Source organism: Amblyraja radiata, chromosome 7 (assembly GCF_010909765.2).
Source record: "Amblyraja radiata isolate CabotCenter1 chromosome 7, sAmbRad1.1.pri, whole genome shotgun sequence".
NCBI lineage: Eukaryota > Metazoa > Chordata > Chondrichthyes > Rajiformes > Rajidae > Amblyraja > Amblyraja radiata.
This window is the reverse complement of record NC_045962.1, coordinates 35230265-35250127: the sequence shown is the minus strand read 5'-3', so window position 1 is coordinate 35250127 and position 19863 is coordinate 35230265. Positions and strand designations below refer to the sequence as shown.

At 45.5% G+C, this 19863-nt stretch overlaps 1 protein-coding gene across 3 annotated transcripts in view; it reads right to left on the bottom strand.

The window, feature by feature from the left end:
• Positions 1-490: 490 nt before the first annotated feature.
• slc4a10 (solute carrier family 4 member 10) overlaps positions 491-19863 on the bottom strand; it is a 136168-nt gene continuing 116795 nt past the window's right edge. For 2 of the 3 annotated variants that reach the window (XM_033024152.1, XM_033024153.1), the window contains 6 exons: positions 17624-17692; positions 15829-16002; positions 14917-15039; positions 8552-8619; positions 3745-3861; positions 491-1457 (listed from right to left, as the gene is read on the bottom strand). In XM_033024152.1, the coding sequence (XP_032880043.1) occupies positions 1379-1457; positions 3745-3861; positions 8552-8619; positions 14917-15039; positions 15829-16002; positions 17624-17692 (630 nt within the window). In that variant the 3' untranslated portion in view covers positions 491-1378. Of the gene's footprint in view, positions 1458-2614; positions 2656-3744; positions 3862-8551; positions 8620-14916; positions 15040-15828; positions 16003-17623; positions 17693-19863 lie in introns of all 3 variants that reach the window. The other variant, XM_033024154.1, reaches the window with a different exon arrangement.

Here is a 19863-nt window from a genome sequence, read left to right as displayed (position 1 = left end):
GTGGGAGAAAACCCACATGGTCACAGGGAGAGCGTACAAACTCCATAAAGAGCACCCATAGTCAGCTCAAACCCGCCTCTCTGTGAACAGCTTTTGCTGAGGAGGTGCGAAATGTGAAGTCAGAGGAAGGGATACAGGTGCTCTTCCCCCCCCCCCTCCTCTCTTCCCCCCCCCCACTCCTGTCTCCCCCCCTCCTCTCTCCCCCCCTCCATCCCCCATCCCCCCTCCCTCCCCCTTCTACCCCTTACCCTCCCCCCTCACTACTTTCTGTTCCCCCTTCCCCACTACCCCCCTCCACCCTCCCCCTCTCCCCTACACCCCCTCCCTTCCCCCCCCTCTCCCACCTCTCCTCTCTCCCCCCCCTCTCCCCCCTTCCCCCACCTCTCTCCCCCCTTCCCCCACCTCTCTCCCCCCTTCCCCCACCTCTCTCCCCCTTCCCCCACCTCTCTCCCCCCTTCCCCCACCTCTCTCCCCCCTTCCCCCACCTCTCTCCCCCCTTCCCCCACTATGCCATTCCACCAGGGAATTTTTCAAAAGACGAGCTAGCAAAGACGATCCAAGGGCACTTCCACAATCAACATTAGCAGAACACACTGTTATAATGCGCAGAAAGAAAAAGTAGAAATAATTTCTTGGCCAGTAAATTCTAAACAGTTCCACACTCAAACAGTTCTATAGAACAGATTGAACCACATGATTATTGTTCCATCTAGATGTAGTGTACCTGTGTTGTGACATTAAACATCAATCCAGAATGGATTTAGGGATGGATTAAAACTAGAAAATATATTAATTTTAAATAACTACTATAGTTCTGTGAAAACATATATCTATGTTGTATATTTTCTGGATAAAGCTTTGGAATATTGCATAATACAATCTTACAGAATATGAAAAGCATCTAGAAAGATGGTAGGTTTTGAATGGGACAATACCTAAATCACAGACTCATTACTTTTAAATATTAAGACCGAAATATAAACTTGTAAACCAATAGAAAGCAATGTGTCATAGAGCAGATACGTTTATCTTTAAAATGCCAAATCACAAACATTGACTTTCAAATTACAGATAAAAATTCTAAATGTGATATCAGACTAATACGTTACAACATATGGCAGTCTTTGTATATATTAACTGCACATGGTAAATACTAATACTTTTATAGTTAAAATCTTTGATGCTTTGTTAGATAAAACAGTGTAACCAATGCTTTGTTGGATAAAACAGTGTAACCAACACACACCATCACACGCTTGTCTCAATAACAAACTGTTACGTTACAAGACTAGTAGATTGGGAATTGAATGGAAGGGACTAATTAAAGGTGGCACCGATTTTCAAAGAGCAGGTAAACATGAAATGAATGCAAAATCGATTAAAGACATGTTTCCCTGTCAATATCCTTCCCTGAGTAAGCTTTCTTGTCCATTTTCCATTCATTGCAAGCAGGAGAGCTGAGAATATAAGGGAAAGAAAGATTACATCTGCCGAAGGTTGGTGAGAGCACACCTGAACTGCATGCAAATACAACGTGCAACGACTTGAAGTGAGATGTTCCATGCAGTCGTTCCGCATCACTCCGCAAATCAAACGCACGTTGTTATATTTGCAACTTTTATTTCATTCAAACTAATAAGTTAAGAAAACAGCATGTCAGCAGGCAGTAAAACAAGAACAAAAATCACACCTTTTACACAGGAGCTGTGCAGAGAAAACATCGTCAAAGTTCACTTTCTATTTGGACAGTCTCGGTGTCTGATTTCTCAGAATATTTGAGGTTCAGGTTGAGAGAGAAAAATAGATCAGCCATGATTGAATGGCGGAGTAGACTAGATGGGCTGAATGGCCTAATTTTGCTCCTATGTCTTATGGTTTTCCTGAGCAAAGAACAAAGTGGAACGCAGCGGGTTAGCATCTGTGGAGGGAATACACAGTCGCTGTTTCGGGTCGGGATTTTTCTTCAGACTAAATTCCAGCATCTGCAAGTTCCTCGTGTCTACACTCTGCTTTTCACTGAGAAATCCCTTCAGAGTATGTCCACTTTGAAGAAGTACTCCTCCTTTACAAGCGCTGCACAGAGGCGTAGCTGGTAGAGTCCTGCCTCACACCACCAGAGACCCAGGTTCGATCCCGACCTAGGGTGCTGTCTGTGTGTGGAGTTTGTACGTACTCCCTGTGACGGCGTGGGTTTTCAGCAGGTTCTCCGGTTTCCTCCCACTTCCCAAAGATGTGCAGGTTTGAGGTTAATTGGCCCTCTGTAAAATGCCCCTCATGTCGGATAGAACTAATGTATGGGTGGGTGATCGCTGGTTGGTGGGTCGAAGGGCCCGTTTCCGCACTGTATCTCTAAACTAAATTAAAACTAAGGGCCGCTACTCAAAACGTCAACTGTCCATTCAGATGCTGCCTGACCCGCCGAGTTCCTTCAGCACTTTGTGTTTTGTTCAAGATTCCAGCATCTGCAGTTCCTATTGTCTCCATTTGATGTTTTCTACCACATATTGTACCACACAGCTCGTGTAAAACAGTATTAGTAACCAGAGTGATCAATAAATCGTTACACGGTAATGGAGCATGAATGGTGAAGAGATCAAAGGGAAGACTGACTTACCATTTGGGGGGATTAGCTTCTAGAGAGGTAAGGAAGGGGAGCTTATGACGGGAATGGAATGAAAACAGGAGATTAAGAGAGATGCTAATTCTGTCTCAATCAACACAGCTACAAATAATCAATTAGGTCAATTTATTTCCCCAAGAATCTGAGCAAGTTTTCTTCAGAGGATTTGTACTGGGTAGTTTTTAAACTTATTTATCTTTTGAACTTCCAACAATATTAGATCTTGCACTAAACGCTGTAAAAGTCCACCGGCAACTTTTCCCAAGATTTTTCAGTATCCTTGGTTCCAGAGCCTTTCTGGATTATCCGTTTTGCCCGACCAACATAGGTCATGGCCACCGAGAGGATTCCCATGGTATTGGAACGGTCCGCCTCGGCGCCAGAATACCAGTCCGCAAAGTCGGCCTCGGCATCAGGCTATGGGAACAGATCTGCCGGCTTCAGCCAGGCCAGCGTTCCAGAGCCTCGGCTGCATGGAGTAAATTCAATCCGCAGATCGGCCACGGAAATCCCGATGAGGTTGGGATCGGCCGCCTCACCCGGCCTAGGCACATTTTCAGGGGCGACTTCTGAGGGGGATTTCAAGGTCGCTCTCAGAATTTTTTCTGGATTAAAGGAGGTGCCAGTCCACCAGACCATTTTGTCTATGACATAATGTCATAGAGTCCCAGAGTAATACAGCGTAAAAACACGCCCTTCAGCCCAACTTGCCCACGCCGACCAACATGCCCCATCTATACTAGCTCCATCTGCCTGCCTTTGGTCCATATCCTTCTAATCCTGATCTATCCATGTACCTGTCTAAATGTTTCTTAAACATTGTGATTGTACCTACCACAACTACCTCCTCCGACAGTTCGTTCCATACATTCCCCAGCCTTTGTGTAAAAAAAGTTATCCCTTAAGTTCCTATTACATCTGTCTCCCCTCACCTTAAATCTATGTCCTCTGGTTCTTGATTCCCCTATTCTGGGCAAAAGATTCTATGCATCTACCCAATCTATTCTTCTCATGAGTTTATACACCTCTAAGATCACCCCTCATCTCCCTGCCTTGTTGGCTAAAGAAATTTTACTGTGACATAAATTTCAGCTCATTATCGAAATAAAGAAAAATAAAAGTACCTTTTTGATGGAAAGAATGTGTTCTTATTTTTTGCGTTTTCATTATTCATGGGGAGTGCTTTCCAGACAGATGTTTTGGCCATTTCATCAGATATGTTAATATCAGAAGGATCATTCCTTAAAAATAGTTATATTTTTGAAAAAAATCATTCTACCAAAATGAATATTTTTTTCTAAATGATTAATAACAGGCGGAATTTCGAATGTAAAAGATCTACACATTTCAATTCTTGTACCTATTGTAAAGGAAACATTATAAACATACATTTACAGGATTAAAGCATCATTTAAAAAGATGATACTACAGTGGTAATGACAGATAAATCTTCCCCATTGCAAAGAAGTTGGCTCATAGCACCTTTACCGAGGGTGATCAACATACTGCATGTATCCAACAAAACACAAACGGCTAGAGGAACTCAGCGGGTCAGGCAGCATCCGTGGAGGGAATGGACAGATGACATTTTGAGTTGGGACCCTTCTTCAGGATGAAGGATCCTGAGCTGAAATGTTGTCTGTCCATTCCCTCCACAGATGCTACCAGACCCGCTGAGTTCCTCCAGCACTTTGTGTTTTGCTCAAAATTCCAGCATCTGCAGTTCCTTGTATGTCCGTCATACACATATGGAATGTATAGAAAGGAATTGCAGATGCTGGTTTATACCAAAGATAGACACAAAGTGTTGGACTTCCCAAACTGAAGAAGGGTCCCGACCCAAAACATCACCCATCCCTTTTCTCCAGAGATGCTGCCTGACCCGCTGAATTACTCCAGCATTCCATACACATATCCAAGATTTCTAAGATCACACCAAATAGATAGACCCACGTGTAGCAACTAAAAAAATACAGAAATGTAAATGAGTTACTTTGACAATTCCCGTCATTTGATCTCTGTTGACTAATAAAGAGAAGCTGTCCTGAAGAATATTGGTGCTATAGCTTCTGCCCACCCATACTTGAGGTCAGAGAGGATCGTAAGTGTCAGGAAGAGAAGGATCTGGAAGGGCATTAGTTTCCCAAACAATCTAAAGACCAGGGAGAATCCTCAATGTTATATGTTACTAGACCAGTTAGCTCCCCCAATTCACCCGTCTCCTACCCGTAGCCCCCACGGGAGGCGTGGTCCTCCAACTCAACCCGTTGCCGAAGGTAAGATTCAAGCACTCCTCAGAAAGATCACAGCTCGTGAGCTTCCCCCAGCACTGGAGTTGAAATAAAATCCCAATAGCATCTTCCCAATTGCAATACCTATTGACCCACCCCCTCCTGTCCTGCCAGGAGCTTTGATGGCAACATTGTTGCAAATGTGCTCTTGGTGTGAGAAGCCATTGAGCTGAAAAGTTCAGATTGCAGAATTCCTCTTGCAACTTTGTACCGAAGTGTATTGGAAGCTCTGAAAAATGATTTTTACTGGAAAAACCATTTTAAATCCAAATTTTGGCAGATATTTGAACATTTTCATTAATAATTCAAGAAATAATGCATGAATATTTCAGATTAGGCTATTTTGGACTCCACGGGATAAATCTCTATCGGAATATGTAAAGATTTTACCGTTAGTGTGTCGTTTTGTGATGTGATTATATACACAAACAAACACAAACACATACATCCATGATCAGAGTTTTAATAGTTCCTAGACGAAGTGCAGACCCGTTGGGTCTGTTACCCCAACGCACCGTTGCGGGGGGGGGGGGGTGGCGGGGAGGGGACCTATGGCATCACACACACTAACCACCCCCCAAACAGTGGTGCAAGAGGGAGGGGTAGGGGGAAGGGGGTGGGGGGAGAGAGGGGTGGGGGCAGAGGTGGAGAGATGGGATGGTGGAAGGGGAGTGAGGGGTAGGGGAAGGGAGAGGTGTGGGGGAGGGGTGAAAGAGGGGAAGAATGGGAAGGGAGGGGGAGAGGGGTAGGGTGGCGTGGTGGAAGAGAGAGAGAGGGGTTGGGATGGGGGAGGAGGGAGAGGGGTGAGGAGAGAGGGAGATGGAGAGGGGGAAGGGGAGGAGGAAAGAGGGGGTGGGGATGGGGTGAGAGGGGTGGGGGAGGGGGGAGAGAGGTTGGGGGGGGGGAGAGAGGGGGGGGGAGGGGGGAGAGAGGGGGGGGGGGGGGGGAGAGAGGGGTGGGGAGGAGGGAGGGCAGGAGGGAGGTAGGAGTGGGGGAAGAGTGTGGAGGGAGGGGGAGAGGGGCAGGTGAGAGAGGGGGAAGAGTGTGGAGGGAGGGGGAGAGGGGTAGGGGGGAGAGGGGGAGAGTGGGGAGGAGTTTGGGGGGAGGGGAGAGAGGGGGAAGAGTGTGGAGGGGGGAGGGTAAGTAGGGACAGCAGCCGTTTAAAGCCGCTAAGGAGCAAGCCGCCGGTGGCCTCCGGTGATCGGCTGTAACCTTCCGATCTGCAGAACACTGAGAGGAACACAGACACGGAGAGGGACACAGAGAAACAATAAAATTCTATCAAAAAATAAATATAAACGATGCTCTAGTCCACAGCGGGGGGGCGGGGCCAGGCAGGGACACGCCCGCGCGCGCGCGCACACACACACACACACACACACACACACACACACACACACACACACACACACACACACACACACACACACACACACACACACACACACACACACACACACTCTCTAAAAGTATGATATAAGGCTATAATATATCTATAGTCATGAAGACCCTTGAAAGACTTTTGTGGCCAAGCTGAAAAATATCACGAACCACCCTCTGCAGTTTGCATATCGGGCCAATAGATCTGTGGATGATGCAGTCAACCTGGGCCTGCACTTCATCCTCCAGCACCTAGACCGCCAGGGGACCTATGCAAGGATTTTGTTTATTGATTTTAGATCTGAATTCAACACCATTGTGCCAGAACTACTACCTGCCAAATTTCCAAGTTGACTGTTCCTGAACCTCTCTGTCGGTAGATCACCAGCTTCCTGACAGACAGGAAGCAGCATGTGAGGCTGGGAAAGCACGTCTCGGACCTGCAGACCTTCAGCATAGGAGCACCGCAAGGCTGCGTACTCTCCCCTCCCCTCTACATCAATGACTGCATCTACACCGACTCCTCTGTCAAGCTTCTCAAGTTTGCGGATGACACAACCCTGATTGGACTGATCCAGGATGGGGCGGAATCTGCCTACTGACAGGAAGTGACACAGCTGGCATCCTGGTGCCATCGCAACAACCTGGAGCTCTATGCTCTTAAGATAGTGGAATTGATTGTAGACTTTAGGAGAGCTTCCCCTCCCCTCACCCCACTCACCATCAACAACACCACAATCACATCTGTGGAGTCTTTTAAGTTCCTGGGAACCATCATCTCCCGGGACCTTAAATGGGGGGCTACCATCGACTCCACAGTCAAAAAGGCCCAACAGAGGATGCACTTCCTGCAGCAGCTGAGGAAGCACAATCTGCCACAGGCAATGATGGTCCAATTCTACACGGCCATCGTAGAGTCTGGCCTCACCTTCTCCATCTTGGTCTGGTTTGGCTCAGCCACCAAGCATGACATCCGGAGGCTGCAGTGAATCGTTCGATCAGCTGAGAAGGTTATTGGCTGCAACCTTCCATCCATTGACGAACTGTACACAGCAAGGGCCAGGAAGCGAGCGGGTAAGATCATCTCTGACCCCTCTCACCCTGGCCACAAACTCTTTGAATCACTTCCCTCTGGAAGGCGACTCCGGACTGTCAAAGCTGCCACAGCCAGACATAAAAACAGCTTTTTTTCCAACGAGTAGTAGCTCTACTCAATAACCAAAAATCTGTAGCCTTCTTGTGCTCTGGTATTTTATTTAATTTACATGTTTAATCAATAATGTTTTATTATTAATGTTTAATGTTTTATGTGCCATTCCTAACTGTCACTATATGTCATGTTGTCATGTGGGTGGAGCACCAAGGCAAATTCCTTATTTGTGAATACTTGGCCAATAAACTTATTCATTCATTAAAACAAAAAGAAAGAATTGTCAGAAAAGCAATCAGTCTGAAGAAGGGTTTCGGCCCAAAACGTTGCCCATTTCCTTCGCTCCATAGATGCTGCTACCCCAGCTGAGTTTCTCCAGCACTTTTGTCTACCAACGTAATCAAAGGCTGGCACCACCCGTCATTCCTACTTCTCTCTGCACCCATCCGGCAGAAGATGCAGAAGATTGAAACCACGCACCGCCAGATGCAGGAACAGTTTCTGCCCCGCTGTTATCAGGCATCTGAACGGTCTTCCATAACCTAGGGTACTGTCCGATTTACCTCTACCCCATTGCGGACATTGGACTTTGTCCCTGGAACTGATGCGCTACAATGCTGAGAACTGTATTCTGCACTCTGTATCTTCCCCTTTGCTCTACCTATTGTACTTGAGTTTGACAATTGTATTTATGTATAATATTATCTGATCTCTTTGGAACCTGGGAGGAAACCAGAGCACCCGGAGGAAACCCACACGGTCACAGGGAGAACGTGCAAATTCCACACACAGCCAGCACCAGAGGTCAGGATTGAACCCGTGTCCCTGGCGCTGTGAGGCAACAACACTACCCGTTGCACTGCCCCAATTGTTCCTTACTGGTTGCAAAGGCTTACCATAACATCTACCCCCTGCCCTGCGCAGTCACACACCTTCCCAACACCCATTCAACATAATTGTCCCTTCTGTACAGACAGCTGCTTTTTCAGTTCCTAGAGGAATGGGAAAATTACCCCAATCATCTTTCCCCCTCAGTAACAAAACAGCAGTAAATGTTTCCTTATAATAAAACTGATTGATACCTTAAAGAAAACCTGTAACAAATACTACCTGTAGGTTCCTTCCAATGGTAACTGAATTGTTGCTTCCTCTGCTAATGTTAGCATTATTTGTTCTTCCTATGGAATTAAGAAATGTTCTATTAATAAATGATTATTTACTTCAACAAGAACTACAATTCCTTCTGCACGATCCTGAAGGCTGCAGCAAAGAAGTACGTCCCTAGAGCCGTCCGCAAAAACTTCACTCCTTGCTGGCTCCCTGAATCAGAAGGCCTCTTGAAGCAGTACGAGGCCACAGGTGACCCACAGTTACTGCCATAGAACTGCTAGATTCCCTGGATGCAGCAGGACGTCAGCACTGGCAAGATACTGGAGATGACTTGAACTTTACGCACTCCAGCAGGAAGGCTTGGACTCTCCTTTGTCATCTTGGTTCAGCTGCTCCTGCCCGGTACAATACCCCCAATGTGTCAGCAAATGCTGTAGCCTCTCGTCCGCTGGCAAACCCGAAGGTTGCCACTTCCAAAGAAGCCTGACAATAAGTGAGACAGAGCCTGGCAAAGTCCATCTCTTCTTCACCATCCTCAAGCCCCCTTTCTAATCCATACACTCCAGTCGATGTAGACAAAGGCCTGTCCTCTACTAAAGTTGGGAAAGCAGCAGGAGTTGATGGGATCTACCCGGAATTTCTGAAGAACCTTGGCTCCCATAGATGTAAATGGCTGGCTGCTTTTTCCACCCATGTCCATTGTAGTGGAATTATCCCTGAAGCCTAGAGAGAGTCTAAAGTCATCGCCATCCTCAAGCCTGGGAAATCTGCTGATGATCCAGCTAGTTACCGACCCATCCTTGTGTACATTGTGTACATCCTACAAGCTGTTTGAGTGCCTCCTGCTTGCCAGGATTTCTCCATTAGTAGAACCTGTTCTGCCCAGAGAGCAAGCTGGCTTTAGACCTGGTAGAAGCTGCGCAGATCAAGTCCTTGCCCTCATTACCAACATAGAGGCTGGCTTCCAACGTGTTGCTCTCATCGACCTGTCATCAGCTTATGACACAGTATGGAGACATGGTCTGTTGCTGAAAGCTTCCAGAATCTTGAAGTGCCAAACCACCGTGCATGCCCTCTCATCCATCCTCAGCAACTGTAGATTTAGAGTCTCACTTGGGAACCAGACCAGCTCTGTCAGGACCCTGAACGATGGTCTCCCCCAGGGCTCTGTCCTAGCTCCCCTACTCTTCAACATTTATGTGAGTGACATGCCAACTACCTCGTCAAGGAAGTTTGCATATGCAGATGACCTTGCCCTTGCCTACCTTGAGGATATCAGCTGAGTGCTAACCCAAGACTTGAAGCGGATGGAGGAGTACTTCACCTTCTGGCGACTTCGCCCTAACCCATCTCAGACAACTGTCACTGCCTTTCACCTCAGCAATCGGCTCGCCAATGCAAAGCTCCGAGTGTCCTTTTGTGGTAAGCCGGTGAAGAATGAAGAATTCCCCAAGTACCTCGGAGTCACCCTGGATCGCACCCTCACCTATCGTGAACACCTGAAGAGGGTGGCTGATAAACTGAAAGCAAGGGTCAACATCATCAGGAAACCTGCAGGCAACAGCTGGGGATCCAATGCACACACCCTCCGTTCCGCAAGCTTAGCCCTAGTCTACTCAACAGCGAGTTTTGCTCAACAGCTTGGGCTAATAGTTGCCACACCAAACGAGTTGACACTGTCCTTAACTCTGCAATGCGGGTCATCACAGGGACGCTTAAGTCAACACCTTTGCAGAGGCTCCGTACCCTCTCTCATATCGCAACAATGTTGAAAGATTGGTGCACCATCGAGGCTAATCCTGACCTTCCCATCCATGCTGACTTGAGCAATCTGCCCAACATGCACCTGAAGTCCCACAAACCACTTCTGGTCTTCCGTTAAATCCCTTGAAGACTTTGACTCCCAGACTGGGTGGTGCAGAGCCTGGAAAGATGCCAATACTAACAACGGAGAGGTCATCAAAGACCCCACAGTGAAACCACCGGGTTTTGACCCCCATTGCAAGCAATGGCTAACCTTGAACAGATTCCGCATTCTCCATGCAAGAACAGCCCATCACCCAATCAGTGGGGGGTGACAGACAGCCCTGCTTGTGACTGCGGACATCCAGACCAGACCATCCCACACATAGTGAATGACTGCCCACTGAGGCTTTTCCATGGTGGCATCAAAGCCATCCACCCAGTAACTGATGCTGTCCTGGCCTGGATGTCTCCCCTTGATCTACAACTTTAGGCTGTGCATGCCATATACAAGAAGAAGAAGACTTCAACATATAAATTGCACACAAGCCTGACTGCATGGCCATTATCTTTCTCTTTCCCTTCTCATCCCGAAGTAAGTTCCTTACTGTACAGTTTGTCTCAGCACCTAAAGTTGATCTTGGTTGAACTTGGCCATCTCTGGGTTTAAATGAGGAGGCGGAGAGGAAATATCATCGAAAAAATGGTGCTTGCTCCAAACTAAAGCATGACAAGGTGAAGACGACACCTTTGAGGTCTCCTTCCTCAAAGATCATTTGTGCCGAGTCCACAAATGGTAAAAGAAGAGAGTGGCCTTACCTGTGGCAAAGACAATGTTGGCATTTATTTCAAGAGGACTAGAATATTAAAACAGGGATGTAATGCTGAGGTTTTATAAGGCACTGGTCAGACCGCATTTGTAGGACCGTAAGCAGTTTCGGGCCCAATATCTGAGGACGGATGTGCTGGCATTGGAGAGGGTCCAGAGGAGGTTTACGAGAATGATCCCGGGAATGACTAGGTTAACGTATGATGAGCATTTGACGGCACTGGGCCTGTACTCGCTGGAGTTTAGAAGGATAAGGGGGGAACCTCATTAAAACTTACCGAATAGTGAAAGGCCTGGATAGAGAGGATGTTTCCACAAGTGTGAGAGTCTGGGATCAGAGGGCACAGCCTCAGCATAAAAGACGTACCTTGGAGAAGAAGATGAGGAGGAATTTATTTGCCAGAGGGTGGTGAATCTGTGGAATCCATTGCCACAGATTGGGTATTTTTAAGGTGGAGATTGACAGATTCGTGATTAGTAAGGGTGTCAGGAGTTATGAGGCAAAGTCCGGAGAATGGGGTTGAGAGTGAATGATAGATCAGCCATGATTGATTGTCAGAGTAGACTTGATGGGCTGAATAGCCTAATTCTGGTCCCATGACTTACGAACTTATGAACCTGCCCTTGGTCAGAGATTGCTGGCTGGCACCCATTTAGATTTTTTCAACCTGAATGGGCGACCCAACAACCTCCAAGGCACAGTTTGCCCATGGTTTACACTGGAGATTGAGACAAAATGCTGGAGTAACTCAGCAGGGCAGGCAGCATCTCTGGAGAGAAGGAATGGCTGACGATTCGGGTCCAGACCCTCCTTCAGATGACCCTCGACCTCGTGTCCTATGACTATGTTTCCAAATACTGGAATTAAACAGAGCTATTGCAACCATTCACTTCCGTTTTAGCTTTACCATAAATTAAGGTAATATTTTTTTCAGTCTGAGGAAGGATCCTGACCTGAAATTCACCTATCCATGTTCTCCAAAAATACTGCTTGACCTGCTGAGTTACTGCAGCACTTTGTGTCTATCTTTGGTATAAACTAGCATCTGCAGTTCCTTCCTATTACCTCCTCTGGCAGCTCATCGATGAATTGGCAGATTATATGCTTTCTTCCTAAAACGTCCTCTAAAGACATGACACACATCGAACACAACAATCTCGAGCAACTACCCAACACCATCCATCTCTCCAGAGATGCTGCCTGTCCCGCTGAGTTACTCCAGCTTTTTGTGTCTATCTTCAACACTATAGTTCCCTACCCTCTACTTTCAGTATCTCTAGTTCCTTCCTACACATTTTCTTTCCATATTCAATTATATTGATAGTGCTGCTTTTTGTAAACAGATGAGATATTAATCATCTGCCAATCATCTACATTCTATCGCCCACAAACCTTCATGTGGGAGGTTCGGATACTGGCAGAAGACTAGTAATTTTCAATGGCTACAAAAATATTGAGGATCCAACAGCCAGAAGGAAATCTTAAACTAATTTGTAAAAATAATGCATTGATCTTTAACTGTCCACAATCTCAGGCCTGACAACACTAACACCAAAAACTGGTATATAATTGCCAGATCTGACTCCACAAGATTTTCATCAAGTCAAATGCACCCACTCCTTGGAGCTTTGCAATTCAAATAGCGGCAGTCTCGCCTATATAGTCATAGAGTGATACAGTGTGGAAACAAGCCCTTCAGCCCAACTTGCTCACACTGGCCAACATGTCCCAGTTACACTAGTTCCATCTGTCTGCATTTGGTCCAAATCCCTCCAAACCCATCCTATCCATCAGTTTCTTAAATATTGGGATAGTCCCTGCCTCAACTACCTCCTCTAGCAGCTTGTCCCATATACCCACCACACTCTGTGTGAAAATGTTACCCCTCAGATTCTTATTAAATCTTTTCCCCTTCACCTGAAACCTATGCCCCCTGGTCTCATGGAAACATAGAAAATAGGTGGAGGAGGCCATTCGGCCCTTCGAGCCAGCACCGCCATTCATTGTGATCATGGCTGATTGTCCCCAATCAATAACCCGTGCCTGCCTTCTCCCCATATCCGTTGATTCCACTTGCCACTAGAGCTATATCTAACTCTCTCTTAAATCCATCCAGTGATTTGGCCTCCACTGCCCTCTGTGGCAGGGAATTCCACAAATTCACAACTCTCTGGGTTAAAAAGTTTTTTCTCACCTCAGTCTTAAATGGCCTCCACTTTATTCTAAGGCTTTGGCCCCTGGTTCTGGACTCGCCCAACATTGGGAACATTTTTCCTGCATCTAGCTTGTCCAGTCCTTTTATAATTTTATATGTTTCTATAAGATACCCCCTCATCCTTCTAAACTCCAGTGAATACAAGCCTAGTCATTTCAATCTTTCCTCATATGACAGTCCCGTCATCCCAGGGATCAATCTCGTGAACCTACGCTGCACTGCCTCAATCATAAGGATGTCCTTCCTCAAATTAGGAGACCAAAACTGTACACAATACTCCAGATGTGGTCTTACCAGAGCCCTATACAACTGCAGAAGAACCTCTTTAGTCCTATACTGAAATCATCTTGTTGTGAAGGCTAACATTCCATTAGCTTGCTTCACTGCCTGCTGTACCTGCACGCCAACTTTTAGTGACCGGTGTACAAGGACACCCAGGTCTCGCTGCACCTCCCCCTTACCTAACCTAATCCCATTGATATAATAATCTGCCCCCTTATTTTTGCCGCCAAAGTGGATAACCTCACATTAATCTATATTATACTACATCTGCCACGCATCTGCCCACTCATTCAACCTGTCCAGGTCACCCTGAATTCTCCTAACATCCTCTTCACAATTCACACTGCCACCCAGCTTTGTGTCATCCACAAACTTGCTAGTGTTGCTCCCAATTCCCTCTTCCAAATCATTAATATATATGGTAAACAGATGCGGCCCCAACACTGAGCCTTGCGGCACTCCACTCACCACTGCCTGCCATTCTGAAAGGACCCGTTCACTCACTCCTACTCTTTGCTTCCTGTCTGCCAACCAATTTACTATCCATGTCAACATCGTACACCCAAAACCATGTGCCCTAATTTTAGTCACCAGTCTCCCGTGCGGGACCTTATCAAAGGCTTTCTGAAAGTCTAGATACACTACATCTACTGGCTCTCCTTCAGCCATTTTATTTGTCACATTCTCAAAAAATTCCAGAAGATTAGTCAAGCATGATTTCCCTTTCATAAATCCATGTTGACTTGGACTAATCCATTTACTGCTATCCAAATGCCCCATTATTACCTCTTTAATAATTGACTCCAGCATCTTTCCCACCATCGAAGTCAGGCTAATTGGTCTGTAATTCCCTGGTTTCTCTCTCACTCCTTTCTTGAAAAGTGGGATAACATTAGCTATCCTCCAATCCACAGGAACTGATCCTGTATCTATTGAACATTGGAAACTCAATTCACCTACTCTGGCCAAGAGATTCTGTGCATTTCCCAGATCTATTCCTCTATAAGATCACCTCTCTTCCTCCTGTGTTCAAAGGAATAGAGTCCCAGCCTACTCAATCTCTCCCCATAGCTCAGACCCTCTAGTCCTGGCAACATCCTCATAAATCTTCTCTGTACCCTTTCCAGCTTGACAACATCATTCCTATAACATGGTGGAAATAACAACTGAAAATAAACCAAGATTAATATCCAGGATCATTTCCAGCTAGCTGAGACTCTGTCAAAACTCCTTTGACATGCACCAAACCCAATTCGATCTGCGAATGAAGCTTTGGTGGCGTAGATTTTACTTACTTCTTTCTCCTCATCTTCTAACTTTTTCTTCTTACTCTCAGGCATCAAATCGTCCAGCCAGCTCAGCTCTCGTTTGGTGAAGATGAAGTCCAACAGCTTTCGGATGAACACCAACGCCAGTACCTGGAACGTACGCAGACTTCAATAGAACTGAACAAGTGATGCCAAGTTAAACAGATATCCTCTGTCTCCACATGACCCATATCCCTCCATATCCATATGCCTTTCCAAAAGCCTCTTAAACGCCACTCTCAAATCTACCTCCAACATCAAGGCCTGCAGGATCTCCCGCTAACCTCTAACCCCCTTCCCATTCCCACACTGACATTTCCATCCTGGGCCTTCTCCATTGTCAGAGTGAGGCCACACACAAACTGGAGGAACAGCACCTCATATTATACCTGGGTATAATTGCTGCCCAATGGTATGAACATTGAATTCTCCAATTTTCAATAACTATCATACAATAGCCAGCGCCAAAGACCTCCGTTAGATCCTGACTACGGCTGCTGTCGGTGTGGAGTTTGTAGATTCTCCCAGTGACCGCGTGGGTTTCCTTCAGGTGCTCCAGCTTCCTCCCACATCCCGAAGACATGCGGGTTGGTAGGTGAATTGGCCCTCTGTAAATTGACCCCCCCCCCCCCCCTTATGATTGAGGCAGTGCAGCGTGGGTTTGTTTCCACGTTGTAAACTAAACTAAACTAAACTCATTGATTCCACTGTAAGATGCCCCATCTAAGCTAGTTCCATTTGCCCACGTTTGTCCTATATCCCTCTAAACCTTTCCTATTTGCGTTTCAAATTTAATTCAATATTGCCAAAATAGTGTAAAGTAGAACAGAATAGTCCGTTTACAAATGACTTCACTGTGAAAATAATTTGTGAGTTATCTTCATGATGCTTGGTTCTTACCATCATAGGGAATACTATGGCTGCCCGAGAAGCTTTTATTACCCAGAGGATGATCAGACAAGACGCCTGGATGATGGTAAAGAGATGGACTTTCCTTAGGGGCACGTGCCGAAGATAGATAAAGTCAGGTTGGTGCTTTGCCGGCATCCCGAATAGCTTCAACCGATCAAAGAGCTGTTACAAAAAAATAAATCATAACTTGCTGTAAAGTTTGATTGCAACTTTAATACATTACTTTAATTCAATGGGGCAGCACGGTGGCACTGCGGTAGATTTGCTGCCTCACAGCAACAGAGACCCAGGTTCAGTTCTGTCTGTATGGAGTTTTTACGTTCTCCCAGTGACCGTGTAGGTTTTCTCAGGGTGCTCCGGTTTCCTCCCACATTCCAAAAATGTACAATTTGTAGGTTAATTGGCTTTGGTAAAATTGTAAATTGTTTCCAGTGTGTAGGATAGTGCTAGTGTATGGGATGATCGCTGATCGGTGCGGACTCGGTGGCTGAAGGGCCCTTTTTCGCGTTGCATCTCTAACTGATCAATAGTCAAAAGTGGCCAATTCTTTATATCTTCAGAAATATCACATATATCATAACTGCACAACTAAATTAGTTTAACTTAGCTTAGTATTGTCAGTGTATTATTGTCATTTATTATTGTCAATGAAAAGCTTTTTGTTATGTGAAATCAGTCAAAGAAAAGACTATACATAATTACAAAAAATAGACACAAAATGTTTGAGTAATTCAGCGGGTCAGGCAGCATCTCTGGAGAAAAAGAATAGCTAATGTTTTGGGACCAAAACGTCATATATTATGCTTCTCCAGAGGTGCTGTCTGACCCACTGAGGTACTCCAACACTTTTTGTCTATCTTCAATATAAACCAGCATCTGCAGTTCCTTCCTACACATAAAAGATTATAATAATCAAGCTGTTTGCAGTGTACAGATACAGAATAAAGAGAATAACATTTAGTGAAAGATAAAGTTCAGTAAAGACCAAATAAAGATTGTCCGTAGGTCTGCAATTAGGTAGATGGGAAGTCAGGATTGTTCTTCATAGATCTACGATATAAAACTTGCAACAGTACAGCACAGGAAATAAGCAACGTTTCGGGTCGAGACCCTTCTTCAGACTGATGTGAGGGTGGGGAGGGGGGGGGGGGGGGGGGGGTGGCGGGAAGAATCTCCCACCCTCACATCAGTCTGAAGAAGGGTCTCGACCCGAAACGTTGCCTATTTCCTTCGCTCCATTGCTGAGTTTCTCCAGCATTTTTATCTACCTTAGATTTTCCAGCATCTGCAGTTCCTTCTTAAACAGCACAGCACAGGAAAGGGCCCTGCAGCCCGCAATATCTGTGACACACATGATGCCAAGGCCAGCTCGTACCTGCCTGCACATAATCCATAACCATCCATAATGATGTGCCAATTCAAAAGCCTCTTAAAGATCACTATTGTATTTGCATCCACCATTGTATCTCTACGTGTTTCGAAGCACCCATCACTCACTGAGTAACTGAACACTGTTCGATAGGTTCAGACTGATGGGTCCCGACCTGATGGGTCCTAGTGCTGATTGATATGAAAGATTTCCGTTCTCAGGGAACAACTCTTCAGCATAACTTTACAAGTACAAAACGTTTTTCTAAAGAAAGTTGCACAATTAATCATTTATTGAATTATTGTTTATTATATAATTTGTGTGTATTGCGATCACAGGCCTTGTGCTGCTTCAAGTAAGAATTTCATTGTTCCGTTGTCGGTACATACGATTCTCGAAACATCGAATCTTTACCTGAATTCCTCTCAGACTTGACGCCCCCATGTAAAGGAATACTCCATACAAAACCGGCATTGGTATAAACTAAAAGAGAGACAAAAAAAATAAAAAATTCTTTAATTCTGCAAGCAACTGCAGCTGTAGGTTGGAGTAACTTCAGTATAAACACGGAATTCTATAATTTTAGGTAACTTCTACTAACACTTCCCTTCCCTTCTCCCCTGGCCCCTTCCTCCACCCTAATCATTTAACCAGTTCCACAGTTCACCACGTTGTATCTCTCTTGAGATCACAACTTCCCAAGCCAACAATGGGCCTACCAGGCACCACCCTGCCGGACGTCATTTGTTGCTGGCCCTGCTATGGAGGTTGGGGATAGCATCAAGCAGGAAATTAGGGATGCGAGCAGCAGGTACAGCAGTTATCATGGGTGACTTTAATCTCCCTATAGATTGGGCCAACCAAAGTGGTAGCAGTGCTAAAGAGGAGGATTTCCTGGAATGTATACGGGATGGTCTTTTCAACCAATATGTAGAAGAAGCAGGCCGTCCTAGACTGGGTATTGTGTAATGAGGAAGGATTAGTTAGCGATCTTGTTGTGCAAAGTCCCTTGGGCAACAGTGACCATAATATGGTGGAATTCTGCATTAGGATGGAAAGTGACACAGTTAATTCAGAGACTAGGGCCCTAAACTTAAAGAAAGGAGACTTTGAAGGTATGAGATGGGAATTGGCTCGGATAGACTGGCAAATTATACTTAAAGGGTTGACAGTGGAGATGCAATGACATGGATTTAAAGACCTCATGGATGAACTCCAAAAATTGTTCATCCCTGTCTGGTGAAAAAATGAAATGGGGAAGGTGGCTCAACCGTGGCTAACGAGGGAAATCATGGATAGTAATAAATCCAAGGAAAAGGCATAAAAAATTGGCCAGAGGAAGCAGCAAACAGGAGGACTGGGAGAAATTTAGAACATTTAGGTGTGCTTGTACAGCAGTCACTGAAAGTAAGCATGCAGATCACAGCAGGCAGTGAAGAAAGCTAATGACATGTTTGGTCTTCATTGCGAGAGGATTTGAGTTACATTGTTGATTTAGGAGGATCTCACGGCTGTGTTAAGAGGTGACGTACGGTTCGTCTAGTGAAGCTATATGGGCGGAGCTGATGAGCAAGAACGGGATGATCACCTTGTTGGGGTGTTCTACAGACCCCTAAATAGTCAACAGGAATTAGAAAAGCAAATGTGCCGGGAGATTGCAGACAGCTGCAGGTCAAATAAGGTTGTTGTAGTAGGGGATTTCAACTTTCCCAATATAGACTGAGAAAATCATAGCGTGAAGGGCATACATGGGTTGTAATTCCTCAAAAGTGTTCAGGAGAGTTTTCTCAAACAGTATGTGGAGGCCCCCACATGTGAGAGGGCAAAGCTGGATCTAGTATTGGGAAATTGGGAAGGGCGAGTTAATGAAGTATGCATAGAGGAGCCAACTTATTCCCAAGATGGCGTCTGCCTGTGGCGACTTTTGCGGAGCACCAGAACCTAAAAGGCTTAAATACAACTTCAATCAACTCACCTGGCTGTTTTGTAGTCAATGCCTACTATGTTCTGTTGTGCTGAAGCAAAGCAAGAATTTCATTGTCCTATCAGGGACACATGACAATAAACTCACTTGAACTTGAACTTTTGGGACCAGTGACCACAGTTAGATTAGGTTTAAGATAGTTATGGATCGGGACAGAGAGGGTCCACGTGTTAAAATGTTCAACTGGGGCAAGGCCAACTTTGAGGATATGAGAGAAGGTCTCGCTCAAGTTGACTGGAGCAGGTTATTTGAGGGGAAAGGAACATCGGACAAGTGGGATGTTTTTAAAAGTGTACTAAAGAGAGCTCAGGATATGTACGTCCCCGTTAGAGTGAAAGGCAAAGCAGGCAAAAATAAGAAAGCTTGGCTGACGAGGGAAATTGAGACATTAGTCAAAAACGAGAAGGATGTATGGGACAAGTACAGTGCATTCAGAAAGTATTCAGACCCCTTCACTTTTTCCACATTTTGTTACGTTACAGCCTTATATTAAAATTGATTAAATTCATTTTTTTTTATAGAAACATAGAAACATAGAAATTAGGTGCAGGAGTAGGCCATTCGGCCCTTCGAGCCTGCACCGCCATTCAATATGATCATGGCTGATCATCCAACTCAGTATCCCGTACCTGCCTTCTCTCCATACCCTCTGCTTCCCTTAGACACAAGG